This window comes from Canis lupus, chromosome 13 (genome assembly GCF_048164855.1).
Source record: "Canis lupus baileyi chromosome 13, mCanLup2.hap1, whole genome shotgun sequence".
Taxonomy (NCBI): Eukaryota; Metazoa; Chordata; class Mammalia; order Carnivora; family Canidae; genus Canis; species Canis lupus.
Window position 1 is genome coordinate 7,693,654 of NC_132850.1, and position 15,106 is coordinate 7,708,759.

The 15,106-nt window shown below is 46.5% G+C and overlaps 1 protein-coding gene and 1 pseudogene across 1 annotated transcript in view; one reads left to right on the forward strand and one right to left on the reverse strand.

The window, feature by feature from the left end:
• Positions 1-5,233, reverse strand: part of AGO4 (argonaute RISC component 4) — a 39,551-nt gene extending 34,318 nt beyond the window's left edge. Inside the window, exon 1 of the mRNA XM_072771977.1 lies at positions 5,141-5,233. Within this exon, the coding sequence (XP_072628078.1) occupies positions 5,141-5,159 (19 nt within the window). The 5' untranslated portion in view covers positions 5,160-5,233. The remainder of the gene's footprint in view (positions 1-5,140) is intronic.
• On the forward strand, positions 5,158-13,480 carry LOC140603232 (mitochondrial import inner membrane translocase subunit Tim17-A pseudogene; annotated as a pseudogene).
• The last annotated feature ends 1,626 nt before the right edge of the window (positions 13,481-15,106 follow it).

Here is a 15,106-nt window from a genome sequence, read left to right on the forward strand (position 1 = left end):
AGAATTATGCTAAATCTACTGTCTGGGCTCTACAAATGAAACAACAAAGCCTGGATGACAGCATATCTGTTTATGACTATTTTTTAAAGATTTTATTTATTTATTAATGAGAGACAGAGAGAGAGAGAGAGAGAGAGAGAGAGGAGAGAGAGGCAGAGACACAGGCAGAGGGAGAAGCAGGCTCCATGCGGGTAGCCTGATGTAGGATTCGATCCTGGGACCCCGGGGTCATGCCCTGAGCCGAAGACAGACGCTCAACCACTGAGCCACCCAGGCATCCCATATAACATGGTTTATTAAATGCTTTAAGCCCACTGTTGAGATTTACTGCTCAGAAAAAAAAAAAAAGATTCCTTCCAAAATATTACTGCTCATGAACAATGCACCTGATGACCCAGGAGCTCTGACAGAGGTGAACAACAAGATTAGTGTGGTTTTCATGCCTGCTAATACAATGTCCATTCTGCAGCCCATAAATCAAGGAGTAATTTCGACTTTTAAGACTTTGAGAAACACATTTTGAAAAGCTATAGCTGTCATAGATAGTGATTCCTCTGATGGATCTGGTCAAAGTGAATTGAAAACCTTCTGGAGGGACATCTGGGTGGCTCTGTGGTTGAGCGTCTGCCTTTGGCTCAGGGCATAATCCCAGGGTCCTGGGATCGGGTCCCACATCCGGCTCCTCGCAGGGAGCCTGCTTCTCCCTCTGCCTGGTCTCTGCCTCTCTCTGTGTGTCTCTCATGACTAAATAAATAAAACCTTTAAAAAAAGAAAAAGAAAACCTTTTGGAAAGGATTCACTATTCTAGATACTATGAAAAACGTTCATGATTCATGGGAAGTGGTCAAAATACCTACACCAACAGGAGTTTGGAAGAAGTCAATTCTAAGGCTCCTGGATGACTGAGAGGGGTTCAAGACTTCAGGGGAGGAAGTAACTGCAGATGTGGTGCAAACACCCAGAGAACTGGAATTAGAAGTAGAGCCTGAAGATATGACTAAATTGCTGCAATCTCATGATAAAACCTTAAGGGATGAAGAGCTCCTTCTGTGGATGAGCAAAGAATGTGGTTTCTTGAGATGGAGTCTATTCCTGGTGAAGATGCTGTGAAGATTGTTGAAGTGATAACAAAAGACCTAGACCGCACAAACTTAGTTGACAAAGCGGTGGCAGGGTTTGAGAGGATTGACTCCGATTGTGAAAGAAGTTCTATTGTGGGTAAAATGCTATCAAACATCACCGCATGCTGCAAGGAAATCATTCATGAAAGGAAGAGTCGATTGATGTGGCAACCTTCATTGCGATCTCATTTTAAGAGTTGCCATAGCCACCTCAAACTTAGCAACATCAGCCTCATCTGTCAGCAGCCATCAACACCAAAGCAAGAGCCCCCATCAACAAAGAGATTATAACTTACTGAAAGCTCAGATGACAGCTAGCACTCTTTTGCAATAAATCATTTTTTAATTAAGGGATGTACATTTTTTAGACATAATACTATTGTACACTGAGACTACAGCATATTGTAAACATAACTTTTACATGCACTGAGAAACCGAAAAATTCATTGGACTTGCTTTATTGTGGTGATCTGGAACCAAACCCACAATATCTCCCAGTATGCCTGTACCATCATCTTTTTAGCAGCCCCAGATAGAAACTAAACAGAAACCCAGTCATTCTTAAAACCCAAGAATTGACTATCATTTTTCACTAAAGCAAAAGGCACGTAATTTACACTAGAAATATGATTGCTTGGGGTTGAGCTCCACTTCTGGTGTAGAAGGGATCTGCTGTAGGTGTGGTAAGACATTTCAAAACAAGGTAAGAGGTAAATCATAAATAATATCAGAGGTGACAGTCATACCAAATTAACCCCAATTAAATCATCTAAACAAGTCAGCCCTGCATGGTCTTGGGTACATTTAGGCAATCATTGTATCATAAATCCAGCTTTATGATAGAAATTCAGAAACAGAAATTTGGAGCAGATGACTTGCCCAAGGACATAGGGCTTTGATTTTAAATTGTGACTAGAATTTAGGTTTCCTGATTCCCAGCCCAGTGCGCTTTTTTCCCCCAATGTACTTCATAATCCTTTGGTACTTGACACCAAGGGGACAGAAGCAGAGGAAATGAAAGAAGTGGTATCAAAGGTGAGTGGTTTGGTAAGAGAGAAAAGTTAGAAGGTGAGTGGTTATTTCTTTGAGTAATAAATTAATGAATTAGGAGATTTATTTAGAAAAACCTTCATCTAAAATGTTCCTCATCTATAAAATATGGGAGGTGTGGTAAGAACAGCAGCTATTTCCTAAAACAATTGTGAGGATCCCATGAGATACTGTGAGCATCCATTAAGCTTAACACGGTGCCTCATAATAGTACGTGCTGAATAAACGTCAGCTCTCACGATTGCATAAATGTTAGAGTCAGTGCTCAAAGGTCCCTGGGCCTTTCTCCAAAATTTGGTGAGAAAGTCAGAAAATTACATCTTCCACAAAGGAAACAAATATTACTCAACAGGCTGGATGAAGTCAGCCTTAAATGAAGAGGAGGGCAAGACTAGGGGTCAGATGACCCAGACTCATCTGCATCTCACCACTCAACCTTGAGACCTTGACAAAGTCACTAAAGCTCTGGGAATCTCTTTTACTCATCTGGAATCTGGGGCTGGCGCTGCCTTGCTTATCTCACAGAAGATCAAATGAGCTAAGAGCTATGAAAGCGCCGTAAAAAAAAAAGTTATCATTAATATAGCCAGAATAAATGATAATCTGACTAAATGTATTTCTAAGTTATTATTGTCAGAAACCAAAATAGAGAACGCACATGGAGACTAAGAATATTTCAGTGATTATTCAAGTGAGGAGGGCACAAAGCACCAGAGCTGTGTGTGCTTCAACAAAGCTGGAATCCTTCTCTAAGTTCTAAAACAGCCTGGATAAAATATCCCACAAGACTACCGACTCCCTTTGCTCCAATTCTATGTTCATCAAGAAGCTTATTATTAATTGGGTTTCCGAGGTAGTGTGACACCTGAAAAGGGGCTTACTGACAGCAAACAAGAAAATGTTCCGGTCAACAGAAAAGATTTATGTGACATTTTGATCTTGTGTCTTAACACTGTGGTTAGGGGATCCCTGGGTGGCACAGCGGTTTGGCGCCTGCCTTTGGCCCAGCGCGCGATCCTGAAGACCCGGGATCGAATCCCACGTCGGGCTCCGGGTGTATGGAGTCTGCTTCTCCCTCTGCCTGTGTCTCTGCCTCTCTCTCTCTCTCTCTCTCTCTCTCTCTCTGTGTGTGTGACTATCATAAAAAAAAAAAAAAAAAACCACTGTGGTTAGTGAGAATTAATTTTCCACAATCCTGAGCGAGCTAAGTTCAAATCTCCAAATGCTAAAATCAAACCAAAAAAGAAAAAAGAGGGATCCCTGGGTGGCGCAGCGGTTTAGCGCCTGCCTTTGGCCCAGGGCGCGATCCTGGAGACCCAGGATTGAATCCCACGTCGGGCTACCGGTGCATGGAGCCTGCTTCTCCCTCTGCCTGTGTCTCTGCCTCTCTCTCTCTCTCTCTGTGACTATCATAAATAAAAAATTAAAAAAAAAAAAAAGAAGTCTCTAGGATGGTTCTAACTCTACCAGGTTGATCTTTTCCACGAAATACAGTTTGTGTACACAGTTACAGAGTGTCTTCCAGCATCAGCTCGTAAGTGCAACAGTTGCTTCAATTATGAATTACTAACCGGGAGGGAAAAAGAAACATTTGTTGAATATCTACAATGCATTAGTGTCCACATTAAGACTCCTCACATACATTATCTCATTTCATTCTCACAACAATCTTGCAGCACATAATTATTATTACCCTCATTTTATAGATGAGGAAATGAAAGTTCAAAGGAACTAAGTAACTTGCCCAAGGTTATACAACTATTAAATTACTAGATTGAACAGAAAAGTCAGGATCATGCCTTTGGCTGGGGGACACCACAGAAGTAACCCAGCCTAATACTGGGATTGAGGTTTATCAACTATTACCAATGTCACAAAACCAATTTATTTTTTAAAAAGGCATACGAGGGCAGCCCCGGTGGCTCAGTGGTTTAGCGCCTGCCTTCAGCCCAGGGCGTGATCCTGGAGTCCCGGGATCGAGTCCCACATCGGGCTGCTTCTCCCTCTGCCTGTGTCTCTGCCTCTCTCTCTGTGTGTGTCTCTCATGAATAAATAAATAAAATCTTTAAAAAAAAAAGGCATATGAAATTTGATGGTGGGGGCCTTTAAAAAATACTTTAAGCAGCAAATTAAGGTGGGCTTCCATCATTCAGTTATGTAAGCAAGTTCTAAGTAAAAACAGACCTGCAAGGTCTCCAAACTCAAATGGTAAACTGAATTTTCTATGCACTCAAAAAAAAAAAATTTAAACGCCCTACCACTAAATCCGCTATGTAGATAAGGTTTGATACTAAAGCTAATTGCATCGTAGCCTCTAAAGCCTGCCCCGCTTAGCCGAGGCATTAGAAACCTTGTTGGGGTTTGAGGAGGGGGCCCCAGGTTCCCCATCCGCAGGGCATTTCTTGCAGCCTGCAACTGGGCGGCCTGGAGAAGGTGCACAGAGGTGCTTCCTGAAGATGGGGAATCACGTTGCCAAAGCACTTTCTCCTTCCTCTAATCCTCACGGCCACGTCTCTAACCCAGTTAGGGCACTTGGGAGCCCTGGAGCCCGCCGGGCCCGCGCCCACCGCCCGGCTCCCTCCGGGGCTGCCGCGCAGGCTGCAGGGGCGCAGGACGCGGGCTCCCGAGGCTCCGGGGCCTTCGAGGCGGGGGGTTCTCTGCCCCTTGGCCTTTGGGCGGGCACGAGAAGTGTTTGGGGGCAAGTTCCGCTTCCTTGTCGGAGGGCTCGGGACCGTGCACCGGCGCCAAGGAAGCCACGGGGGGGTGGGGTGAGGGCGCCCGAGCAGCGCGGCGGCGGGAGGGGACCCTCGCGGGCAGGGCCAGGCCGCACACCTGGCGCCCCCCCGGCCCCGCCCCGCCCGCCTCGGCCTGGGCGCCCCGCGGCTCCGCGACGCCGCCGCGGCGGGCACCACCCGGGCCCGCGCCCCGCCCCGCCCCGCCCGGGCCTCCCCACCGCGCGCGCTCCTCACCGGGTCCCAGCGCGTCCATGGCGGCGGCGGGGGCCGCCTCGCCCCGCTGCCCGGCGCCCCCCGCCCCGGGCCCCGCCGCCGCCGCCGCGTATCGCTTGCTCTCCGGAATAGTGGCGCTGGGCGGGCGCCGCGGGGACGCGGGCCGGGCGGGGCGGGGCGGGGCGGGGCGGCGGGGCCCGGCTCCCGCGGCTCTTCCGGCCTCCGCGACAACAAAAACAATCCCGGCCGCCGCCGCCAGCGGGAGCGGGGGCGGGGGCGGGGGCGGGGGCGGGGGCGGGGGCGGGGGCGGGGGCGGGGGCGGGGGCGGGGGCGGGGGCGGGGAGAGCGCGCACCCGCCGGGCGGGGAGGGGCGCAGGGCGCGCGCGGCCCGGGGTCCCGGCTCGCGGAGGGGGCGTGCGCGGCCCCGGGGGGCGGGGCGGGGCGGGGCGGGGGGCCGGGCCCCGGGGACGCGTCGGGGGCGCGCGCGGGTGGCACTGCCCGGTGGCCGGGCGCGCGGGGCCCCGGGCCTCCCCGCCCTCCCTCCCGCCCGGCGCCCCTGCCTTCTCCCGCGTGTCTACCGTCCCGGGACCGGGGCCGCCGGGGTCACCGCAAGGCTCACCCAGCAGCCCTGCCCGCCCCGGGAGCGCGCCCCGTGCCGCGGGAGTCCCTGGGCTCGGCAGGCGACCGGCCACCTGGGAAGGCCGAGGCTTGCTTTGGCCCCGGACACCTGCTTGCAGCGCAGAGGCCAGGGAGCAGCGCCCGGTGCGAGGCGGCGGGGCCCGCGCCTGGGGCTCTAAGCCCGACGTGCAGTTGGAGAGCCCAGCTCTGCAGGCGGAGAAGCAGTTTCTTTTTCTTTTTAAGAGCTTTTATTTATTTTTAAAGATTTTATTTATTTATTTATTCATAGACACAGACACAGAGGCAGAGACACAGGCAGAGGGAGAAGCAGGCTCCATGCGGGGAGCCCGATGTGGGACTCGATCCTGAGTCACCCGGACTGCCCATCTTTCTTCCATTATTTTCTTTTTTCTTTTCTTTCTTTTCTTTTCTTTTCTTTTCTTTTCTTTTCTTTTCTTCTTTCTTTCTCTCTCTCTTTCTTTCTTTCTTTCTTTTTCTTTCTTTTCTTTCTCTCTCTTTCTCTTTTCTTTCTCTTTCTTTCTTTCTTTTCTTTCCTTTCTTTTCTTTCCTTCCTTTCTTTTCTTTCTTTCTTTCTTTTTTTCTTTCTTTCTTTCTTTCTTTTTTTTCTAGATTTTTTATTAGAGACAAAGACACACAGAGAGACAGACAGAGACACAGGCAGAGAGAGAAGCAGGCTCCATGCGGGGAGCCGGATGTGGGACTCGATCCCCAGTCACCCGGGCTACCCAGGAAAAGCAGTTTCTTTCTTTCTTTCTTTCTTTCTTTCTTTCTTTCTTTCTTTCTTTCTTTCTTTCTTTCTTTCTTTCTTTCTTTCTTTCTTTCTTTTCTTTTCTTTTCTTTTCTTTTCTTTTCTTTTCTTTTTTCTTTTTTTTAAGATTTTATTTATCAGAGACAGAGATAGAGAGAGAGAGAGAGGCAGAGAGAGAAGCAGGCTCCATGCAGGACTCAATCCCAGGTCTCCAGGATCATGCCCTGGGCCGAAGGCAGCGCTAAACCACTGAGCCCCCCGGGCTGCCCGGAGAAGCAGTTTCTAATCAGCTACCCAGGGAGCCTTCCACCCACCCACGGGTTAAAAAGGCACAATGTGAAGAAAAAAAAAAAAAGGCACAATGTGTACGTGTTGTTGTAGTTGGCCGGCGGGGCCATCACAAAGTACCACACACTGACGGACTGAACAACAAAAATTAATTTTCTGGAAGTTCTGGAAGTTAGACATCTAAGATCAAGGATTGGCTTCTTCCGAGATCTCTCTTTTTTTGCTCATCCATGGCTGTCTTCTCGCTGTGTCTTCACGTGATCGTCCCTCTGTCCACATCTGTGCCAAAATGTTCTCTTCCTATCATGACACCAGTCATGCTGGATGAGGGCCCAATTTACAGACGTCATTTTAATTTGATCGCCCCTTTAGAGACTCCGTGTCCAAGTACAGTCACATTCTGAGATAGTGGGGGTAAGGGTTGCAACACCCGAATTTCGTATGTTCAGCACGTAACATGTATAATAAGATACTCATTTGAGCATCTACCTACCATGCACAGCCAGAGAGCCAGGTCAGTTTTGCACGTCCGGATGACAAATATTAGGGGCCCACCATGGCCAGGCGTTGTATTCGAGGCTTCACATGTCATTTAATCCTCACAACTACTAAAAGGTGGGTTTATAAAAAGGATTTTATTGATTTATTCATGAGAGACACAGAGAGAGGCAGAGACGCAGGCAGAGGGAAAAGCAGGCCTGAGTTGAAGACAAGACGCTCAACCACTGAGCCCTCCGGGTGCCCCAACGTAGATATTTTTTAAGGCAACTGAAGCTCAGGGAAGCTAAGGAAGTCAGGCTGTGTGAAAGGATTTTATTGATTTATTCATGAGAGACACAGAGAGAGGCAGAGACGCAGGCAGAGGGAAAAGCAGGCCTGAGTTGAAGACAAGACGCTCAACCACTGAGCCCTCCGGGTGCCCCAACGTAGATATTTTTTAAGGCAACTGAAGCTCAGGGAAGCTAAGGAAGTCAGGCTGTGTGTGTCTTATGATACTGCAGTGAAGGATGGAAAGAACTGGAGTTCTAAATCCTGCATCCCAGTTCTGGCTGCTTCCATCCCCAACTGCCTATGGAAGTGGGACTTATAGGGACAGATGCTGCATTCCGAGTGCTCTCCGCAGCACCACGCCACTTCTCTGCTAAGGCAGCTGTTAACTAGGAACAGCAGGAGGGCACAGCTAGCTCGGAGAGGAGGAAGTAGCCACTAGATGAGCAGACTGGTGTGCACCTAAGAGGATAAGAAAAACCAACTCGAGGTCAGGCCTTGAGTTAAACCTAGTAGCCGCCTGCCTCCTTCTCTACCCCAGGCCAAGTCCCTTCCGTAGTGTAAGCAGTGCCCGTGGCCTCCAGCCTGAGTGGAGGCTGACGTTCCCTCTTGCACTTCCTAACAAATTTCCCCCATGTTCTATTTGGTACCCTGAGCAAAGATGATAGCTTGTTTCCTGCACCAAAACTAGCCTCAGAAACCGGAATGTGAAGTGTATTTACCCTGTAGCTTGGGACAGGACTGCAAAGCCTCAGGCCCCATCTCTCACTCTCATTCTGGATGCTCTGATCCTCTACATTCTCCTTCCCAAGCTCACTCTGGCGCCCCCCACCCCCCTCCCAATGACCCTTCTGACTGAGCCCTCCCAAACCAAAGCCCTATAGTAAGGAAACTCTCCGAAGCCCTTTCAGCAACCCCCCCCCTCCACTTCCTGCTGTGGCTGAGAAGTAGCCCTGGCCCTATTACCACTTCCCCCCCAGCTCTCCCCAACGATGGCAGCTCACCCTTCCACACCCTGCACAGCCATGGGACAGGGGGTGTTAGCTAGAGAATTAGCAATAGAGTTGCCCCCATTGCCCCAAACCTTGAGTTCTCGCTCTCATATTAAAACCACTTGCTGGGGGCACCTGGGGGGTTGAGTTGAGCGTCTGCCTTCGGCCCAGGGTGTGACCCCAGGGTCCCGGGATCGAGTCCCTCTTCGGGCTCCCTGCAGGGAGCCTGCTTCTCCCTCCGCCTGTGTCTCTGCCTCTCTGTGTGTCTCTCATGAACAAATAAATAAAATCTAAAAAATAAAAATAAATAAAATCACCTGCCACCTGGCCAAACCACCAGAGGGCCTCCCTTGGTGGTATAATTAACTCAGCCCCTGGTCTTATGTCTCAGCCCAGGCTTAGCTCCCAATACATTATAAATCCTTGAATGGATTTATTCGGGTATCCAGGTTTGCGTGTCTGTTGCCTAACACATGTGGCACCAAATGACTCCTCAGGGAAATTTCTGGGATGAAGGAATGAATGAATGAATGAATGAATGAGCAAGTAATGTGTGAATAGTGGGAGACAGAAATGGTGCAATGGAGGGGCCAAGGTGAAAACCTCTGGCAAACTTCCAGCTTCTCCAGAGCACAGACTTGCAAATCCCACGATCCTGGGTTCCAGTCTCCGTTCTACAGCACACTAGCTCCAATCACCCGGGACAAGTCCCTTCACCGACTGCTGAAGGAGTCAGTAGGGAGGAAGCTAAATCACATATGTGCAAGCTCCAGTATCTGGCCCAATAGGCACTAATTTTCCTCCTTCTTTCCCTGGGCTAAAAGCTGCTCCCCTGCCACTGTCTTACTTTTTTGAAAGACAGCGAACCCAAAATCTCAGCTCAGTCCAGGAGGGGGAGCAGAACCATCAGGGACTGAGCATGTTTACACATCCTGTGCCTGAGCCACCTGAGGACAGGGACTTGGCTCACCACCCGGGGGGAGAGCCAGGACATGCTCAGTCAAGGTTTATGAATGAAACTAAACCTCTCAAATGTGTCAATGCTCCCCTGAGACCAGACCAAGCCAGAGGGAGCCTTGCTAGCGGACACGCTGCCATGAGGCCGGGCTCCAGCCACCAGCACTGTCTGCGACGCTCCAGCCCTTGTCTGGGCCCCTGGCCTCTGTTGATGTTTTGACTCCCCAACCTCTCCTCATACTGCCTCACACAAGTCTGGAGCTTAGAAGTTGGGGAGGAGCTTCTTGGCAGTTGATCGGTTGGGCAAAGGGTTTTCACTCTTTTTTAGCTGGGGAACCCCTCATTCAGACAGAAACCTTAAGTGGGAGCTGAAATGGAGCCACCTGGCCGAGGAGGACACGGACCTGCTTTGGACACTATCGAACCAGACTACCTTGCCAAGAGACACCACCTGGCATCCTAATGGGATTTCTGCCCACCTGCTCCTCCTCTACTGGCAGCCCTGCTCTTTTGCATTTTTTAATTGAGATAAAATTCACAGATGATAAAATTCACCATTTTAATGTGTAAAATTTCAGTGGTTTTTAGTGCATTCGCAAGGCTGTGCAATCATCACTATTATCCAATTCCAGCATGTTTTTTTTAAAGATTTTATTTATTCATGAGAGACAGAGAAAAAGAGAGAGAGAGGCAGAGACACAGGCAGAGGGAGAAGCAGGCTCCATGCAGGGAGCCTGACGTGGCACTCGATCCCGGGTCTCCAGGATCATGACCTGAGCTGAAGGTAGACGCTCAACCACTGAGCCACCCAGGTGTCCCTCTTTTGGATCTAGTTTCTTTTCTTACCACAGTGTTTTCAAGGTGTATCTGTGTAGCATGCATCAATACTTCATTGCTTTTTTTTTTCTTTTTTAAAGTAGATTCCATGCCCAGCATGGAGCCCAACAGAGGGCTTGAACTCAAGACCTGAGCTGAGATCAAGAGCTGGATGCTTAACTGACTGAGCCATCCAGGCGCCCCCACCACTCCATTGCTTTTAATACTGAATAATATTCCATTATATGTATACACCGTATTTTGTTGACCCAGTCATCAGTTGATAGACCTTTGGATTGTTTCCATTTTTTGGCTACAATAATGCTGCTATGATCTCTGTGTGCAAGTTTTTGTGTGGGTACATATAAATTTTTTTGAATATGGAACCTTTCAGTTCTTCCGGGTATATACCTAGAAGTAGAACTGCCAGGTTATATGATAACTCTATGTTTACCTTTTTGAGGAAATGTTTTCCACAGTGGCTACACTATTTTACATTCCCATCAGCAATTTATGAGGGCTCTAATTTCTCCACATCCTTGCCAATATTTGTTTTATTTCAGGTTTTTAAAATTTTTTTTAAGATTTTATTTATTTATTCATTCATGAGAGACACACAGAGAGAGGCAGAGACACAGGCAGAGGGAGAAGCAGGCTCCACGCAGGGAGCCCGACATGGGACTCGATCCCAGGTCCCCAGGATCAGGCCCTGGGCTGAAGGCGGCGCTAAACCACTGGGCCACCTGGGCTGCCCTATTTCAGGTTTTTAAAAAAATTATACCTATCCTAATGGGTATGAGGTGGTATCTCATTGTGTATTTGATTTGCAGTTCCCTAAGGACAGATGGTGCTGAGCATCTATTTATGTACTTATTGTCCATTTGTATGACTTCTTTGGAGAAATGTTGATTCAAGTCTTCTATTTTTTTTTTAAGATTTATTTATTCATTTGAGTGGACAGCAGCAGAGGGAGTGGGAGAGAAAGCCTCAAGCAGATTCCCTGCTGAGTGCAGAGACCGTGGGGCTTGATCCCAGGACTCTGAGTCCATGACCAGAGCCAAAATCAAGAATTGGATACTCAATCGACTGAGCCACCCAGGTGCTCCTGAAGCACAAAAGTTTTTAGTTTAGACAGAGTCTAATTTTTCTCTGATTGCTTGAGCTTTTTTGTTATCATATCTAAGAAAACTAATCCAAAGTCATAAAGATTCATTCTTATGCATTTAAACATTTTATACTTTTAGCTCTTACATTTAGGTCTTTGATGTATTTGGAGTCTACTTTTATATATTATGGGAGCTAGGGTTTAGATTCATTCTTTTGGATGTAGATACACAGTTGTCCAAGGACCAGTATTTAATTTTTTTTATTTTTAAAGATTTTATTTATTTATTCACGAGAGACACAGAGAGAGGCAGGGACACAGGCAGAGGGAGAAGCAGGCTCCATGCAGGGAGCCCGACGAGGGACTTGATTCCGGGTCTCCAGGATCATGCCCTGGGTTAAGGCAGCGCTAAACCGCTGAACCACCGGGGCTGCACTTTTTTTTTTTTTTTAAAGATTTTATTTATTTACACCATTTGTTTAAGACTTCTTTCCCCCATGGTCTACAACCCCTGTCAAAATCAATCAACTGCAAATGTAAGGGTTTATTCTTGGACTCTCAATTCTATTGTGTGGATCTTTGTCTTTCCTTATGCTAGTATCACACTGTCTTGATTATGATAGCTTTGTAGTTTCGAGATCAGGAAGTGTCAATTCTCCAACTTTGTTCTTCTTTTTCAAGGTTGTTTTGGTTATTCTGGGTCTCTTGCATTTCCAGATGAAATTTAGGATCAGCTTGTTTACATCTGCAAAAAAAAAAAAAAAAAAAAAAAGCAGTTGGAATTTTTTTTTAAGCAGTTGGAATTTTGATAGGAATTGTATTCAATCTGTAGATTAATTTGGGGATTATTGCCATTTTAACAGTATTCAATATTAGAATCCATAAACGTAGGATATGTTTTCATTTCTTTAGGTCTTCTTTAATTTTTTCAATAATGTTTTGCAGTTTTCAGGGTGCAAAGTTTATACTTTGGTTAAATTTATTCTTGAGTATTTTATCCTTTTTGGTGCTAGTAACAGTGGAATTATCTTCTTAATTTTGTTTTTCGATTGTTCATTGCTAATATGTAAAAATACAATTGTTTTTTTATATTTATCTTGTATCTACAGCCTTACTGAATCTGTTTATTACCTGTAGCAGTTAAGTTTTTTTGTTTGTGGGTTTTTTAACATCTTTATATATAAGATCATGTTAGCTGCAAATAGAGATAGTTTTAACTTTTTCTTTTCCAATATGGATGCTTTTTCTTTTATATTCTTGCTCAATGCCCTAAACCTCCAGTACAATGTTGAATAGAAATGACTCTCTCTCTCTCTTTAAGAAGTAGCCCTTTTTTTAACAAACTAATGGTTACCAGAGGGGAGGTGGGTGGGGGGATTGGGAGATTGGGTGTAATAGGTGATGGGGATCAAGGAGTGCACTCGCTATGAGAAGCACCTGGTGTTGTATGAAAGTGTGAAATCACTATATTGTACACCTAAAGCTAACTAACTGGAATTTTAATTAAAACTTTAAGAAGGGGTGTTTTCTTCTGGTGGAGTCAAGATGGAGGAGTATATGTGAGAGCCTTGACCTTGAGAATTGTGGACGGGCTTTTACCATGGGTAGCATAGGTGGTGGTTTCTTTCAAGCACTCAAAGATTTTCGCAATTCTCCAGTGGGAGTAAACCCCAGACTATGAGAGAGTTTGACAGCTATTAAAACCAGGGCTCCGCAGTTGGGAGGTAGCTTTGCAGTTGAGGAGATTTATTTTTCATGACTGACTGCAGTGTGGTTCAAGTGAGAGGGAAAGAAGATCCCTGGAACTCCATCACAAGTGGTGCCTTACCAGGACCAGTGGCCATGGTTGGGTCAGCCGCGATGGGTGGTGTCCTCCTAGCTTTAATTGAAGGAGCTGGCATCTTGTTGACAAGATTTGCCTCTGCACAATTTCCCAATGGTCCTCAGTTTGCTGAAGACCCCTCTCTGTTGCCTTCAGCACAGTTACCATCCTCACCTTTTGGAGACTATCGACATTATCAATAGGACCACTTTCCCAGGATTTCTTTAACAGAGGAGCTGTAGGTCAAGAAGGGATTTCAGAAGGTCTGTTTTTAAAACCATAGGCGGGACAGCTATGGCCACATAGGCTTTGAAAAGACAGTTAGCTCTTTTTGTTATTTAAAGGAACGTGGTGGGGTCAGATGTTAAACAATAATATATTTATTTATTTATTTATTCATTCATTCATTCATTCATTCATTCATGTTTGGATTGCATTTGTGATAAAAATAAATATCTAATATCTTTAAAAGAAAAATAATAAATGCTTAGAAGATGAAGGATCAGAGGGCAAACAACAATGAACCATGACCAATCATTTCCGTGGGGACTTCTCTGCCTGGTTTTGTGTGTTCTGTTAGTCAAACAATAAAATACTTCCTGGAACTTAAAAAAAAAAAAAAAAAAGTCCCTCTTTTGTATTTTGCAAGCAGGCAGGTTTCTACATATTCATGATCTAGGGCCAGTAACAGAGAGAGTTGGCAAATCTATTTGATTTTGCCATCTCTGAAATGGCAGAGCTACTAAGGAGGGCAGTGCGTGAGGCTTTGACAACAAATCAACTAATATGTTTGTTTTTACTTTCAGCATTTGTTTCTACTACACTTTTTAACTGGGACAATTGATTTTTTTTTTCTCTCCTTCAAGATGAAATAAAAGGAATGAATTAGGGAATGAGATAAATCTAGATTTTAATTCCAATTCTATAGTGTGATTTATTTATGCCAAGCCCTGGGCTAGGTAATCGGGATCCAAGGGTGAGCCAGAGAAGTGGGGTTCCTCTCCTCATGCAGTTCAGTCTTGAAGTGAGACATAATAAACAAAAAATGAGCCAAAAGAATAAGATCATTACAAATCATGATGAGAGTTGTAGACAATTCTAGGGGTGACAATTTTAGAAAAAGCAGGAAGGGATAGCCTCTCTGATATGCTGACATTTGAACTGAGAAGTTCTGGTGGCTTTAAAATATGGCCACAGGGCTTCTGAGTGGCTTAGCTGGTTAAGTGTCCAATTCTGGATTTTGACTCAGGTCATGACCTAAGGGTCATGAGCCCTGCCTAGGGCTCCATGCTCAGTGGGGAGTCTGCTTCTCTCTCCTCCCTCTTCCTCTGCTCCTCCTCCCACTTACCCTCTCTCTAAAATAAATAAATAAAATCTTAAAAAAACAAAACAAACAAAAAACTTGGCCACAAATTCTCTGACCTTTCACCCATTAAGAGGTGGGGTCTGTGTCCTCTCCCTTTCAATATATGTGGGCTCGCGACCACTTTGATCAGTAGACAACTTCAGAATTGATACCATGTGGCTTCCATGGCTAGGTCATAAAAGGTCATGTAGTTTTTACCTTGCTTGCTGGAACCTTCTCTCTCATAGCCCAGAGCTGCCATACCAGAAGTCTGACTACCTTGAGGCCATCACATCAGAGAGGCCATATGTAGGTGCTCTGTTCCAGCTAAGACCAACTTTTTACCTATTCCTGCTGAAGTGCCAGACACATAGTAAAAAATCTTCCAGATGGGGATCCCTGGGTGGCACAGCGGTTTGGCGCCTGCCTTTGGCCCAGGGCGCGATCCTGGAGACCCGGGATCGAATCCCACGTCGGGCTCCCAGTGCATGGAGCCTGCTTCTCCCT